The sequence below is a fragment of the Varroa jacobsoni genome, unplaced genomic scaffold (genome assembly GCF_002532875.2).
Source record: "Varroa jacobsoni isolate VJ856 unplaced genomic scaffold, vjacob_1.0 scaffold_1128, whole genome shotgun sequence".
Lineage (NCBI taxonomy): Eukaryota > Metazoa > Arthropoda > Arachnida > Mesostigmata > Varroidae > Varroa > Varroa jacobsoni.
In genome coordinates, this window is record NW_019214030.1 from 2786 (window position 1) to 18601 (window position 15816).

Genomic DNA, 15816 nt, shown 5'->3' on the forward strand with positions numbered 1-15816 from the left:
TCCACCTCAATCTATATACTCGTATGTTTCTGCTTGCTCACCTCAATGAAGTGATAAGTTTAGTCAGCATTCGACTTGTGTCTCTATACTCTCTATATGATTGTCTGTACTTGTCTCGATCTGAACCGCACTCCCCCCCGCCTGCCAAATAGGATGACGTCTAAACGTATCGAAAGATTTTACAATACGGCTAGCCATGTGAATAAAGAAAGCATCTTAATAGTTTTTTCCTTTTCACCTAACCGTTGTTTATTGTGTGGACGTACTTGTTTACCAACCAGTTCTCTGCTTGCCAACTCCGCAATTGGTGTGGCTGGCAGCGGACTTCCACTGCGTTCCTTTGTCCTCCCACGAGTCAGCCGGATACGATAACGAGAGATTTGTTTGTGTGTATCGTTTATTTGTTGGCCCACTTGACAGCTTTACAGCGAACAGGGCTGGACACGTTACAGCAGTGCAACCCAATCGTCTCTGTACAAGTCTGCCGCAATAAGCTTTGCAAGTGCCATGTTCTTTTCGTTACTGTTCCCACCCGCTACCTACTGGCGTTGTCGCTATTAGTGTATTATATTTACGAGCGTTTATCGTCTAGCGCGAACTATACTGTTGTCTAAATGTCGAAGCCCCAGAAACTCTAAACGCTGCGCACGCAAAACTTTTTCAAATGGTAGAAGAGTAACATGTATACTCTGTTCGGTTTTACCATATCTGCTTAGATTTGATAAGTTGCTGTAAAGAAAGTTCTTTTTTAGGTTAAGATTTGATTTATCCCTCAGGGTAGAGTCCCCTCGTTGTTCCAGTTCTTGCATCACTGAAGTTACATAGTTGGCCTCGTTAGGGTGACAGCGTCGTTCTTGCCTATGTATAGGAAGACAGCAACATGTCTGACAAGTTTGAAAGGACTACACATGCTGGGCTTTGGGTATCTTCGCACAGTACGTAGCGCTTCCCTCTAGTTTTCAACTAACTATCGCTAAATGACGACGAGAATACAGCTTTAAGAGATAGAATTATTCTTGCATGTACGTATACTTAAGGCCCGTGTCGCAATGGGTTCTCGACGTGAGTCTCTTTGGGATCAATTGACCCTCAAGGATTATTTCAGTGGAATCCGAGACTTAAAAGTGCCTCAACTTTTAACCAAATAAACATCGTATTCTAGATGACATTTGAACTACTTTAGAATATCCGCATTTTTACTGATCTGAGTTCAATTCAAGGGATCAACTTGATCATTCGTAAAGAAGATTTTGTTTACAAGCTCATATATTCAGTCGTTACCATATTGCAGACCCAATTACGGAGACAAAAACCTTTCTAAAAGATTGACCACTTGGATCGGGAGCGGCCGTGATACGTATACAAAAAGTGTTCATGTTTAAGCTTCCGCAAGTCAGTTAGAAAGCTTACTTCTTTATTTTGTTATCTTATTGATGTGAGAGCATAACGTGAGACAGCTTCACGCAAGAAGTTTTCGTTCCAAAGGACTGCCTGAACGATAGCATAATAACTTTCAAACTTGGCTAAAAATAAAGCATGTAGGCACAGGTAGAGCTTTTGAAAATCTAAGTAATATATATATATATATATATATATATATCAAAGAATTAAATTAACAGTAGTAAAACAACTAGAGGCTACCCATATCCGCGTGACTTTCATCTAATATTACTGATAAAAGTCACAAATGTTTCTATGCTCTTACGTTCAAGGAGAACATGTCTGATAAATCGTGATTCTATTCAATGTAACTAGCTTCCATTCATATAATTATTAAATTGTATTTCAGCCCGGAATGGCGTTACATTCTTTTTACTAAAATTTGCATGTATATTTATATATTGATCTTCTTAGATGATGATAAATAGTGCGCTACTGGCATGTTGAGATGGATCTACTCGATCTTCAGTCACACTCTTTGCCCACACAAAGATGTGCAACTGATCTCCATTTAAGCGAGAACTACTAAGTCGCATTCGACGACCAAATGCCTATTTACAAAATAGCCGCTTTCTTAATTCGATACTTCAATCTTCTTTATTCAAGACCTTATGGCAATTGAAAATTATGATGTTTGTTCAGCTTTTTCATTATCCAGATGTGGTTGGCGTGATCTATCTTTTGTGCCTTACTTAATGTTAAGCCCTAGCTACTGCAAGATAATCTCACAGTGGTATAAGATAGCTAGAAGTTTTTCTATACATTTTTGCGAAAATTATATGTAGACACGCCTTAGTTCCTCCATAGTTTGTGTTGAGCTCCTGCCACGATGTTTGTCAAGAAAGTCCAGAGTTTACATATAAAGATAAGTAGGCTCAAATTTTGTCACTTACTCCTTGGACCCTCCTCCGTAATTACGTTCAAGAGATGAAACCCTTTAGATGACGCTATACGTTTAACCGTGATACCGTATTGATGTATGTTGTCTACGTAACTTCCGTGACAATACCCGGCTAAAGAAAAACGTACTTGAGGCTCGCGAATGGCCTTTTACATGGTTGTCGTCGTCGAAGTTAAGCAGACTTTCTCCCTGTCGACTGTTGTCCTGTCATAGGACGGCTGATATTGGCCCTACCTCCCTTTCCGAACTTAACGGCTTGTCGTCTATTTCCTCGCCAAAATCCGCTGAGTGTTTCTAGAAAATGAGATTTATTAGCCCGAGAATTAAATAAAACATGAACAGTATACCTAAATCCCGCATTGCACTTCTTTTCAGCTACGTCAACGAACAGATGACAATCGCAGAAAGGTACCTAATATTAGCCTGTAGCCGGAATGATCTTCGAAAATTAGAGCAAATACTTATAGGCTAAAAAAATATTCAATCATTATGTAATTCATAATGTAAGTACGTTCGTTGCTCGGTTCATTTTCGTTGTGGCAGCTCGTTCTTAAACACACTGATCTTTACCTATTTCGCGTTCACCCTCCCCCTTAACGTCGTTCGTCCTAATCACTGTCACTTCTTTGTTTGATGCGGCGTGAGACAGCCCGTCACCGCCAGCTCACGTAAATGCTTGAAGTAAACGCTAAGTAAACAGCTTATAAATGGTGCGCGCACATTCGAAAAGAAGCGTCTGTACCTGTGTCCGCTCATCTTCCGACGGCCTACCTTCGGGCGCCTACATTCACCCGTCAGCTAGCAGGCGGCAGTGAATGCGGCATAGTTGACACTGGCTAAGCCAGTGACCACCCGTTAGTAACATCCGTGCGCAACATCGGCTACCGTCAATACCCCTGTCCCCAGAGTCACTGTTGTCGCTGGTGAGCGTGCGGGCAAACGAAAGTTTATTCTGTGAGCGATGCTCTGCTGATGGATTGAGCGAGACAATTCGCCGAGTAACGGGCCGAAGCGATCACAAACAACGCAGCGACGGAGATAACCAACAACTCTTTACCACTGGCCCTACTCGCGGTGGTGATGCTGCTATTGCGCCTTACAACTTGTACAAAGCAATGGAAAGAAAAGTGGCTGACGGTACTGCTGTTCTGCTAACACCAGCAACAGTCACAACAATAAAAACAATAACAGGGACCAACGTCTCGGTTGGTTGGTATTCCTATGCCATTTTACTCATATGGCGCCTGTGGGCAGCATCATCAGCGCTTGCGGCGGCAGTGGCGGTCACATTAGTAGCGGCGGCCGGGAAAAATGACACGCTGTAAGCAAACACACGGGGAGGTTGTGACGGAAGGACGAACAGCGAATGGCGAACAAGCGAAGTTAGGCAAGCTACAAAGCGACAACAGCTGCGATCAGTAAGCAGCCGGTCGTCGGTCGGTACCGCTGCCACTGTTATTGCCCTTACCAGAGAAACGAGCTGATCTCCTCCTTACTGTCGTATCCCGTTCCACTTGCCTGCTTTCATATTCTGCCCCTTTCACCTTCTATAGTTTGTTCATCTGAGATGGACCATTAACTATTCTGCGATCTCGAATCGCAGCTAGTGGTTATTGGCGATCAGGGTCGTTATCTGGTATCGAACCGATGTCTGTTAAACGACAGCCACTTGTCAACGAAGTGGATTGCGCCGTCAACGTATTGATTGACGCCTCGTGACTGTGATCGCATTTGTATTCTGATAAACGTTGTGTTAGAACTCTGCTGCTACCACTGCGGTTCTGAATAAAAGGAAGATTTACTATGCTACGGATTACAGCTGGATCGGTCAAGAGTGGTGTAGCTCCTGTGAACATGTGTTTGACCTGAAGAAGCCACAACTGCTGATAGGATAGAATTTGCTGAGGAAATTTCAAGGTTCAAAGAGAGGCGAACTATTCAAGTATGACGGCGTCGGTTAGTCATCACGAGGAGGCGTTCGGACTGAACGTACTCAATTCTGTACGAGAGATGCAACAACAGGGTGCGTGGTGTGATGCACGTATCACGTGCGCGAATGGCCGTGTCCTCTGTGTTCATCGCGTACTGCTAGCCGCAGTGTCTCCCTATTTCCGGGAGAAATTCGCGCAACAATATGTAAATATTAACGTGCAGTTCGGCTCCGACGTAATGATCCAGCTCGTCAAGTACTGTTATTCAGGCGAAATATCAATCGGCATAAAAATCTCACTCGACATTTACCTGGCAGCGCGGAAGTTCCAGCTGCACGCCCTCTACGCAACAGCTGAGCGACATCTTCTTAACAACCTCGAATCGATCGTCAGTAGTGGCCGATTCAGGGGGCTCGATGTGGAAGCTTTTGAACAAGTCGTTGAACATCTACCGATATCAAACGCCCGTCAGATCTCAATGATATTCCGGGCCCTTGTCAGTTGGCTTGAATATGACCATAATGGACGGCTGCCTTGGTTTGCTTCGATGATGACCCGCATTGGGGAAAAATATGGCTCAAAGGGCTACTACAACTTTAGGATTCTGGCAAAAGACCACAAAGAGCCCCTGCAATCTTTGCAGACGATTACTTGCCGCACGAAGTACATGCTGCTTCGAGATGCCATATACTCATACGAGGACTCGGTTCTCAACGAGGTTCAATGGAGCGACCTGATGTGCGAAAGAAAAAAGCCCAATTGCGCACTTGTCGTACCGCTGTGCTTGCAAGCCGGATTGTTTCTCTCCGTTCATAAAACGAATGATGGTCGTCTTCGACTTAGTCGACACTGGTATGGCAGCACTATAGCACACGGAGACATTAAGGTTGTGACCCAAAACCAGATGTATGTTGTCGATTGCAAAAACGCCGTGAGAATCCTGCGAGTGGACTCCGGGCAATTCCTGATGGCCGACACGAGTAAACGTGTCCCCGCGGCCCTGGATCAAATCTACAATATATCTGCTGACCAATACGATCGTCTTGTGATCTACGGATCTCGAGACGGACAAAAAATGCTGACGTATGATTGTGCTGGGGCAAGTCTAACCCTTGAAGAACCCGACAGGGTAGCGCGTGCACTCGACGTCGTTCACATTCCTGGCACGCAAATCCTCTATCAGGTATGGAGTGGTCACCTGGAAGAGATCCACATCACGAAAGACCGCTGCGTGCCCCGTTGGCCTAAGCGTGTAATCTTTTTGCCAAGGGACACCCAGGTCAGGCGCATTCTGCATACGTTTTGTGACAAGCAGGGTATCGTTATTCTTGTTCAGGACGTCTGGTCCTCCAGGCACTCGGTGTTGCGCTACTCCCAAAATCAATGGGAGATGCTGCTTCAACTCGACGGGCTTGAGCTGGGCGTATTTTAGAGCAATGATGCGGTAAGCTCCCCAAGCTAGTTGGAAGCATAATACGGGTAAGATCCCATAATGAAGTGCTGTAGCTGGATCGCGCGTAAAGCTGCTGAGGATGACGCTGTGGTGACAAGCAGGTGGCGAAGGTGCTGCAGTTAAAGTTGTTGTTATTGCAAGTTATAACGGCTGCGTTTGCGACGGTGCCCGCTGTTGTCCCGCTGATTGCTACTCGATCGATCTCCGAGCCGTCTGCTATCTTTTCCTGATCGAATTCTGTGAAATATCGCATTGTCGTGCAGTGAAACGCTGCTTGTTTTTCCCAAAACACACAGCCTTTTCTCGTCTTTAGTCGACTAGTACGGCCTGACTATCTGTACATACGCTATATTCATTCTTGTACACGATTTACTGTTATTGTTTTCTTGTTGCTGGCTCAACGAGATAACGCTCTTCATACTGTGAATAATATCAGCAATAATTGTCATAGTGATGATTGTTGTATGAAGCTGATTTATTTATTTTGATAACATCGAATTCGTTGGATGATTGTCCATTGCTTTTAGGCAGTATTGGATGCCGGCAGCTTGTTTTGCGCTGAAATTGGGCACTGAATTTTTTGATCGAACGTTACCGTAAAAGCCCGTACAAAAATGGGAAGTTTTAAGAGACCAACAGAGGTACCGTAAAGGTGCCTTTATTGGTCTCCTAGAGTGAAAGGCTCATTAAACAGCGTCGAATTTGCTGACCAAGTCGTACAGCTTGGTAGCGTTACCAAGCGATGTAGTCGAACTATTGGATATATATATATAAAATAATAATGAAATAAACATATGATGTAATAATTTAATGGTAAAGTTAATCAAAACAAATATCAAAATGTTTTATATACTATCTTCTACTGTATTGCAAATCATCTATACGGTTTTTGTTTGTACCACCACTACCACTAATAGTAATAATAAACAGACAATCGTACCACTTAGCTATCATATTGAAACGGATCGATTAAGCCCCCTATCTGTTTACGGGCGCTCTGACCAAACACACAAACTACCGATCGGCCAACTCCCAGGCTGTCATTTCATGAGTCAATTACTGAGCCATTTTGACGAAAATATAGATTAGCTAGCTTATAATACGAGCAGTTCCAGGACAGTAGACATACTATAGACAATAATTATCGTCACTGCTATCTTCATCCATTGTATGGTGGGTTTTGTCCGTATAATTGCTTTAGCAGATTGGCGCAGACAAACAACAGTCGGCCAATCAGTTTTCACTAACGGCGGCGTGTCTTTCTCGTCTCGTAAGAGAATTACATCAGACGATTTTTCCGTTATCTTATCGATAAAGAGTTAAAAACGTGAAACCCCCCTCCCCGCTCTCGGCAGCCCCCATATACAGGCTGTAAGGGCAACTAGCATCGAATCATGACGTTACGCATTCTCAATATGGCTGGCGTCTAGCAAGTAGCGCTCGGGGGACCAGTGCGTTGCTTGACTTCACGGAGATTGCAGATCTCCGAATAGATAATTGTTTTGAGTAAGTTATTGATGCAGTTACAGCCGCCAGAACAGAGATGGTACCCTGATGAAACATTGCGTGTAAATTTGCTTACGCATGATTTACCTTTTTGTCGAGTCATCCAGCTAGAAAGTAGATGCGTTTTTAGTCTCTTTTTTGCCAATAGAAATCTATTCTCTACCTTCATTTATGTCCATTGTGAGAACATAACTAGTATTAAATTTCTTATTAATTTAATATAGCCAATGAATTTTTAGCATCACTAAAAAAAGTTCAGAACATTGGCCTTCCATATGTACGCATGAACTTCATATTGCTCCTCGCTCGTTTATTTCACGCAATTGATGATATCGATAACAATGATGAGCAGAGTAATAAATACCTCATTTTATTTTTCGCCCTTGTTTCGTTGTTTGTTTCTCGTTTTTCCTTTTATTCATAGCCGTTCGTTCGTTCGTTCTCAGCACGCCATGGCCATTGTTATAGCAGCATTAGTATAACGTTGTGTTATTACTGTAATATCAGTCATCATTACTATGAATTATTGAATGTTATTATTAGGTATTGTCTGCACAAAATCCTATTTCTTCACAAGTGGTTTGTTTTTGTATGTCACCCATATCCTTTCCGCGATATATTTGCCCTTGTTATTGTGATTGACTCGCTATGATTGTTGCCTGGTCGCATCTGATGATGTCACCTTTCCGAGAGTCGTTACATTAGCACGCCTTGGCCGCGTCTTGTCAGTCGCGACAAATTTCCCAAGTTGTTGTAGCAGTAGCGTCAAGAGCGTTTCGACCGAAAACGCTTCCGTCAATTGCTGGCATCGTTCCGACTACTGGGCGTCTTTTAAGCTAATATTCCAAGAACTTTCTTCCTTTTTTTTGAAAAGCTTAATCACGTATAGATATGATATTCTGACGCCGCAGGTAACTCCCATGGAACTCTCAGCTTCCTAGTCAGGTTTCTCAGCTAGCAGGTCTACGTGTTTATCTAAATGTAGATTTTACATTTAATATACTAGGTACTACAATTGAGATTATAATTATGGACTATCAAATGGTTCCTATGTCCATTTTATCCTACACGATTTATCTGTCAGACTAATCTATTTCGATTTTCTGATTTAAATATATAAATCTCGTCCCTGCTCAAAAAGTGCAATCTCCGATTTCGCTTTATTTATCCGCTTTCTCCAGAAAAACAAAAAGCTCCTACGAACACTACGACGCTGAACGGGTTCCCTATATGTTTGTGCATCTGTTAACTTGCCCCCTTTCAAGTGTTCCCGTTTACCATTAGGCCAGTTTTGACTGACCGCATTTATGTTGCGTCCGCCAGGTTTTTCGACGATGTTGCGTCATCGTTCGCGGTACGCAGGCCGCGTACAAGATTACTGCAAATAGCTGCTATCGTTCGCACCTATTAAAGAGATCTGCCCTTTATTCGAAGCCGACAATTCTTTCTACGTATGCATGAAGCTCTAAGGCCATCAGGGCATAAGAAAGACACCCAATCAACGCGCCGACCATCACCGACCTGACCCTGATCAGACGCGTTCTAGCGCGTTCGTATCGCTTTCATCGCTACTTATTTCCTGTTGGCTGACATAGGTGTTCCTGACTGTCCGCTTTTCGATGAGGGGAAATCCGACGAACGTCGTTACCATAGTGAAGAGCATGCGCGCGGGGCTCTTGACTGCGCCATCGAACAGAGCAGACTGGGCCGCGATTCGTCGCGCACTGTTTTGCTTCTTTGTTAGAATGCTGTACCTGTTCGACCTCTCTTTCCTGCTTATCTCCCAAGCCTATTTTTTTGCCCTCCAACTATATTTGTAGCAATAATAGAAGATTAGAGCCAACATTTTCCGTCGATTAGCAGAAATAACGGCGTTAGTAATAATAACACATCATATTTGTGAATGCGGGAGGGTAATAATTATCATAATTGTAATGTTCCAGCAATGAAGGTGTTCGACACATGTATCGTTATTATAACTTTTCCTTTTATAGCGGCTGACCACGAAAAACAAAACGATTTGATGAGTTATTTTCAGCCAGCGATTCTCAGTGGTTTTTACGGTGTAACAGGAATATATATATATATATATATATATATATATGGTTTTCGTTATTACCTATTGCACTAATGTAAATGTTACTAATACATCTACATCGGCAATATAATATCATCTTTAGCGGAATTAAGTACGCAGCATCCCTCCTCTTTTGTCATCACTTCCACTTATTTTTCCCTAACTTTTCACATTTCGTTCAACTCTGTTTTGCTTGTTCACCCCAGAGAGATTGTCCAGACGGCAAATTTTATCCTCTTTATGTTACGGAAGATTGTCGGAAAGGCTATGAAGGGAGTGCACGTTAGTACGATGGGCGCACGGACTAATGTCGATCGGAGACTCTCGAAGGGAAGAATATTTCTCGCCATTCCTACAATGGTGGGAAAAGTGGAGGAACTTAATTTTGCACCAATAAGCATCGCGACTACTGTTACTATCGTGTATATCATTAAAAACAATATTACTAGGATATCATATATTGTCGTGGTTCCTGCGTGCTGTCATCCTGAAGTGACGTTTTTGTAAGTTTTCATCAATATATTATCTCATCGCCAACTTGCTCATCATCGTAGTCAATATTGATATTATGGCATTACCGTTTTGTTATAAATAGTATCCGTATTTCAGCCGGTAGTTCTTGAGCGAAAAAGCTTTCCATACACAAACATCAATGCTGATGTCATTGTTATCGTCGATCGGCGTTCCGAAAAAGAAGAGGAAAAAAAGGACGAACTATAGCCAAAACTAGACGTGGAAGAACGTGACGCTATGCACGCGCGGTATCGCCACCACCATCACCGACACCATCGTTGTTAGCATGCCTTCTCTGTCTAATAGATATCGTAGTGTACTACAACTTTTGCACGACATGAATTGCATCACGTATTTTTCATTTTTTGCCCAGCTCTATACCTTCCTGCAAACGCAAACCAGATGAGTCATTTCTCATCTCTTCCTTGTAGCTCCCTTCGTTTTCTATTCGCACCGTGAACGCACGCTCCCTCGAAAACTCCCGTACTGGTAATGCGTCTAACCCGTAACTTTAGACCGTTCTTCTAGATCGGTCATGGACGTTCGACACCTATCTTTCGATTCCCTCAGCGTATCGCGCGAATTGCATCTGCCCATCTTCACACGCGCGTTTCTTCTTTCTTTCTTTCTTTTCTTTTTCTGATTCTTCGTCATGCTGCTTTCATCCCTGTATCATAACCAGGATATTTTCCAGTTTTTTTTTTGCTTTCCACATTCTTCGAGAGGGTGACGTGAGGGATTGGCGAAAGTTGCGCCCCGGTCAGGCACCTCATTTTTCCACTACTTATTGACATAGCAGAACAGAGAGACCGAGAGAAAAGGTCAGTGGGAAAGATATTGCTTACAGATTTTGCCAAAATTTATTTTCTCTGTTTCAGGTCAAAAAAAGGCCAATTTCTTGTTATTCTTACTGCCACCAGTTGTGTGATCAGTTCTTTGATTCGTACCGTGTATTTCTTCATTTCATTACATAGGGCAAACTTATTCGAAAAAAACAGCTATTTCTTAGAACGTTCCAGGAATGGCAGTAGTGATTAGTATTTAAAACGGAAGAATGGAGAAGCTGTTGTTCTCCGCGAAGGATCGCCGTTCGTTATTAACCGTTACGATTTATTTCCCATTCTAGTACACTTCTTCGCATTTGTGTTCATTCCGAAAGTCTCTTCCCGTCTATTTGCCCCCATTCCTGCGTTTGTCACCAGAAGCTGTTCGCGGTGCTATCTTTCCTACAGTGTTTATTGTAATAATAATATTCAGCATCATCATCATCATCGTATAGTAACCGCAATAGCAATAGTAAGGTTTGTCGTGCCATTAAGAAGATTCATTCTCTGCCCCACCTTCGACTTTGAGCACATTCAATCACTAGTGAAGATCATTAGCATTTTCATCAATATCAGCATTGTTACTATAATTCATTGGAAATTATTCTTAACCTCGGCATCGTTATAGGTTGTTCGTACTTGTCCGCCAATTTTTTTTTTTTTTTTTTTTAATGTTAATTCCGCCATTGAATGAAGCTTTACTTTATGTTGATTAGTAATCATCTTATTTTTACTTTTATTTCTCGGAGTTTCTCGGTGTATTTGATTAACGTAGGACTTTTTATGTATGTGGTTGTGTCTTTCCGTGTTTGTCTGTCGCTCTATACGCATCGTATCATCCGATCTTCACCATCGTTATTACTGTGACTTTTTACCTTATTTGCTATTTTCATTGTATAGGCAATTTTAGTCTTCATCTCAATTTTTTAATAGCTATGTTTCCGTTTTTTGACGAAACGTTTATGATTTGTTAATTAGTCAAACTCATATTCCTATACCGCCATTGTTCTTGGTAATCATTTTATCGAGATCACTGCTTCGGCCGCGTGCGCAGCTCAACTTTATAATATATTATATAATGTATTATAGCCCCGCGTCCTTTGCCAGCGGCGCACTCAATCCAGTTCGTAGAAAATGCATATTGCACCCGACGGGCTACAACTACAAGAAATAGCATTCCTCGAACAATTATATATATATATATAATTAAGAATAGTCATTTTGTCTCGTCTTCTTTCGTTCTCTCATTCTATTACTAGCCGCTTCTCTCACTCTGTTCATCTTTTTTTCGTCCTTTCACGCTATTGTATATATAGATTGGCATTATATAATAAATATTAATAGTTATATTATTGATATAAGATATATATATATATATATATTCAGTAGCATCTCAACTAAGCTGATGTGGGAGAACATTATTCTGGCGGGTTCTGGCTGCGTCCTAGATTGTGTTCATATGCTGACGCATCTCCGACATCGCGCCTATTACCCAACACTTTTACTGATAATATTGTTGTTTTTAGTTAGAGAGCAATTATCAGTGCTTATATCAGTATCAATTGAGAATATACTTAATCTATTAAGTTTCTCCTGCTTATTTAGCATTCGGATAACATTTATGGAAACCAACTGAAACGAGGTATAAGACACATATATCTATTACCATCCTTTTTACTATTCGTACTAATATAAATTGGTGGCAAGAGTAACCAGTTAGTTTAGAGAGAGAGAGAGAGAGGGAGGGCTACAAAGCTTGTGACCATACACAAACTGTGTGTTGCTTCGATGGCTTAGTTAGGATGTTTGGGGGGTCTGGAAGGGTGATTGTTTGGGTAACTTTTTTCAGGTTATCTTTGACGGAAGTTATGAGGACTAAAATAGGTTGCAGTTGTCCTACTCTTTGTTGCTGCTGCTGTTGTCGAAGTTATTGTTTCTGTTGCTGTTGGCGATAGGGCGAGATGCCGTCCGCTCAGGGGGTATACCGCTAGGGGGCGCTTGTCTCAAGTCGCGGCGATGTCCGTCTGGTCAAACGCTCAGAACGCTCTCGGTCTGGTGATAAAATTATGGCGTTCTTACGATAGTGTAATACGCTAGCACTATTATTGGCGTCCGCTTGTTTGCCTGTTAGACTTGCGCAGACGATCGGTGTGGCATATTCTTCAGATTTTTTTTGTCATTTTTTCAGTTGTTGCTCGCATTCGTTCTTTGGGTATTTGTCTCGGTCAGACCGCGGTTTTTGTGATATCTCTTTCACGAGCCAGTCTTCTTCACTCTTTCTCGTTTATTTGCATTCGCTTCTGTTTAGTTTCGTACGAATTCTCCTTTCAGCATTATTTTATAATTGCTTGCTGCACAGTCGGCTAAGCCGTACGCAAGGTGGGCGCTTCCATGCAATGTCGTACGCCCCTCTCACTTCATGTACCTCTTGAGCGAGCGCTCCATATTGACGCGATGGCCAACCTGTTTGACACCGAGCGCGATAAAGTCGTTCTGAGTCATCTGTAGCAACTTAACGCCATTCACTCCATGGAAGTTGGGCTTGTACTCCTGAAGGAACAAAGACTCCAACCAGTCAGCAACATCCCGCTGGGTCCACTGGTCAAGCGATTTCATACGGAACTCCCTTTGGACCTGAAGTACAATAGTTAAGAGAAAATTATACTAGATGCTATCTTGGATTTATGAATTCTACAAGTACGCGCCAGTTCACGTGATTACTCTGGCATGATAAAACGAATTTACTGAACGGGCTCTATGCAAGTTCATAGAATAAATGAAAGTTTATTCACTCTTCGCGATAGAGTGGATGTTCCGGCATCCGATCAATAATGAGACGCGCTATGCCTTATGGCATGTCAAAATGCAGATCGTAGGTATATGGCCTACCGTTCGAAGCCTAGCTAGGTCGTGTCTCTCCACCTGCAGAACACCTTGCTGTTGCTGGGCCACCTGCTGCTGCTGCTGCTGTTGCTGCTGCTGCTGCTGCTTCTGCAGTTGATACTGTTGGTATTGTTGTTGCAGACGCGACTGCTGCTGGTGTGGCTGGGACTGGTGAATCTGGCTCATGCGCCCCCCGATTGTACCAAACTGTTGGCGTGGATCCAGGGGCTGGTTTTCCCACCCGGCCTGGTTCTGCCGCACCATGCGCAGAGTTCCACCGCCTAGAGACCAAAAACGAGGAAGAACACATCATTTACAATGTTAGATTTAAATTAGAACTATTCTGTAGCACTATAGCTAACGTTGATATCCAGCAACGGCCTATACAGCTGGAACAGCAACAGAAATCTTCACAGTATGACCACATTTGAAGTCAATAGGAAAAACGAAAATGGAACACTGATAACTAAGGTGGTTAGTAGTGTTCATTAATGCAACGAGCAGGTACCCTTCTTCAGAAATCATCCTGTCTCAGGTCCATGTCATGACATATGCATCGATCATATGCAGTAGGTAAACGGAAGTAACATAAAAGGAGGTGAAAATACATGAGAGTACGCGTAGCAAACGAGAACAAGCATAGAGGCGCATCGCGGCATCCTAATGTGCTCGTCAACATACTCCGAATTCAACAACAGTACGTGAGGAAAAAACAATAGAGTGTAGTTGAGCGAGGGAATTCGCAGACGACCTAATCATCAAACATCACCATCATTCTTAGCACTAGAGTCAAAATCACCATAGCCACCAACTCCCAAATGATTTGATTAACGCATTCACCTCATCTAATTCATTCCATTATTCATACTATTTATTGCAAGCACGTATAGGTTCACATTCATTCACAGTTTATTCCATACACGCACAGCATATGACAAAAAGAAGACTCCGAGTAGCAAACAAGGCCGCGGAACACCGACAGCCGTGTACGGCTTCAGCTGAACCTTCTGTGCAGCAGCTGTCAGCGTGCTCAAGTCATGGCCGTCATAACTCTAAGCTTGTTTGCTTGTTGCTGTTATTGCTGCCTACTCTACCTGTGAAGCCTGCTGGCAGGCCAGCAGAGCAACCGTTTTGTTGCTGCTGTTGTTGCTGCTGCTGCTGCTGCTGCTGTAACTGCAGCCTCTTAGCGTATGCCTCATAAGCGGCCTGCTGTTGTTGCTGCGCTATTTGCTGCGCGTACTGCTGTCTCAGGTCCGGAGAGGCTCGATCTGAGGATTACACCATCACCGCCATTGTCATCATGATCAATCACAGGACATCAACACCACGCAATCCATCAATCAGACATAAGAAAATCCAGCTTGTATTGCTTGTCATATGTCGTAATGTTTTCTCGTCCTTTTTTTTTAATACGGTCCGTACTGCTATATAGATCAATCGTTTCGGACCAGTTTGCATAACTAGACGCACAGGGGCGCCTATCCGGTCGTAGATACAACAGGGGCACCAAATTCATCCTCTGGCGGGTAATTGACCTTTACTCAGTCCTGCATATTGTGCTAAACAAATGGCTATAGGTAAGCTTACGATGCGATCAGGGGAAGAACATTTAAAACGCCTGAAGGTCGACGAGGACGAAGACGCTTAGTCAGACATAGAACCAAACAGAGCCAGATTGAAAAAAAATCAAGCTCAAACCCGTTACCGGAGTGTCGATCAATAATAAATATCAAGCTCAATCGAAATACGAATAGTACCGTATCATTGTTACGCTATGCGTCTAATTGGATGTATAATCGCTAATTACAGTCGATTGTACCATTTATGTAGATACAATTGGAAACTGTCGCTGGAACTGGCGCGGATTAGACTATCTAGATTACTTTTGCTCACTTTATAAACAGAAATAAACATGAAGATAGAAAATGATTAGCATTATGGCTTTACGTGTATGCGTTAGGGTGAGTCATTTAAACAGCGAGATACTGCGCAACGGTACGTCATCACCGCGAAACCTATCGTTGGGGTGAGTAGTCTTATCTCAGCAAGAGGTGAATAAACGCAATAAAATAATAACACGCTTGTATACTATAGAACGAATGCAAATCTTCATCATATATACCTAAATAAATGTTTTCGTTGACGAAAACGACAACACGTAAATGGCTTTTACATTAGATATAAGCAACGTTCTGGTAAGGCCTCTCGGAGGTCACTGTGAGGCGAAGGGTATTGTCATAAAATTGAGCTGTTTTGATCTAAATAACACACCACACACACACACATAC

At 42.7% G+C, this 15816-nt stretch overlaps 1 protein-coding gene and 1 long non-coding RNA gene across 2 annotated transcripts in view; both read right to left on the bottom strand.

Annotated features, from left to right (window-relative positions):
- Window positions 1-2010: 2010 nt before the first annotated feature.
- On the bottom strand, window positions 2011-3799 carry LOC111266920 (uncharacterized). The gene is made up of 2 exons (XR_002684324.2): window positions 2912-3799; window positions 2011-2635 (listed from the first exon to the last, which is right to left on the bottom strand). It is a non-coding gene; the product is annotated as an uncharacterized LOC111266920 (long non-coding RNA).
- A 5235-nt stretch (window positions 3800-9034) lies between these two features.
- Window positions 9035-15816, bottom strand: part of LOC111266919 (uncharacterized) — a gene marked incomplete at its 5' end in the record, with an annotated part of 13619 nt that continues 6837 nt past the window's right edge. The window contains 3 exon segments of the mRNA XM_022844767.1: window positions 9035-13279; window positions 13535-13809; window positions 14623-14796. Of these exon segments, the coding sequence (XP_022700502.1) occupies window positions 13058-13279; window positions 13535-13809; window positions 14623-14796 (671 nt within the window).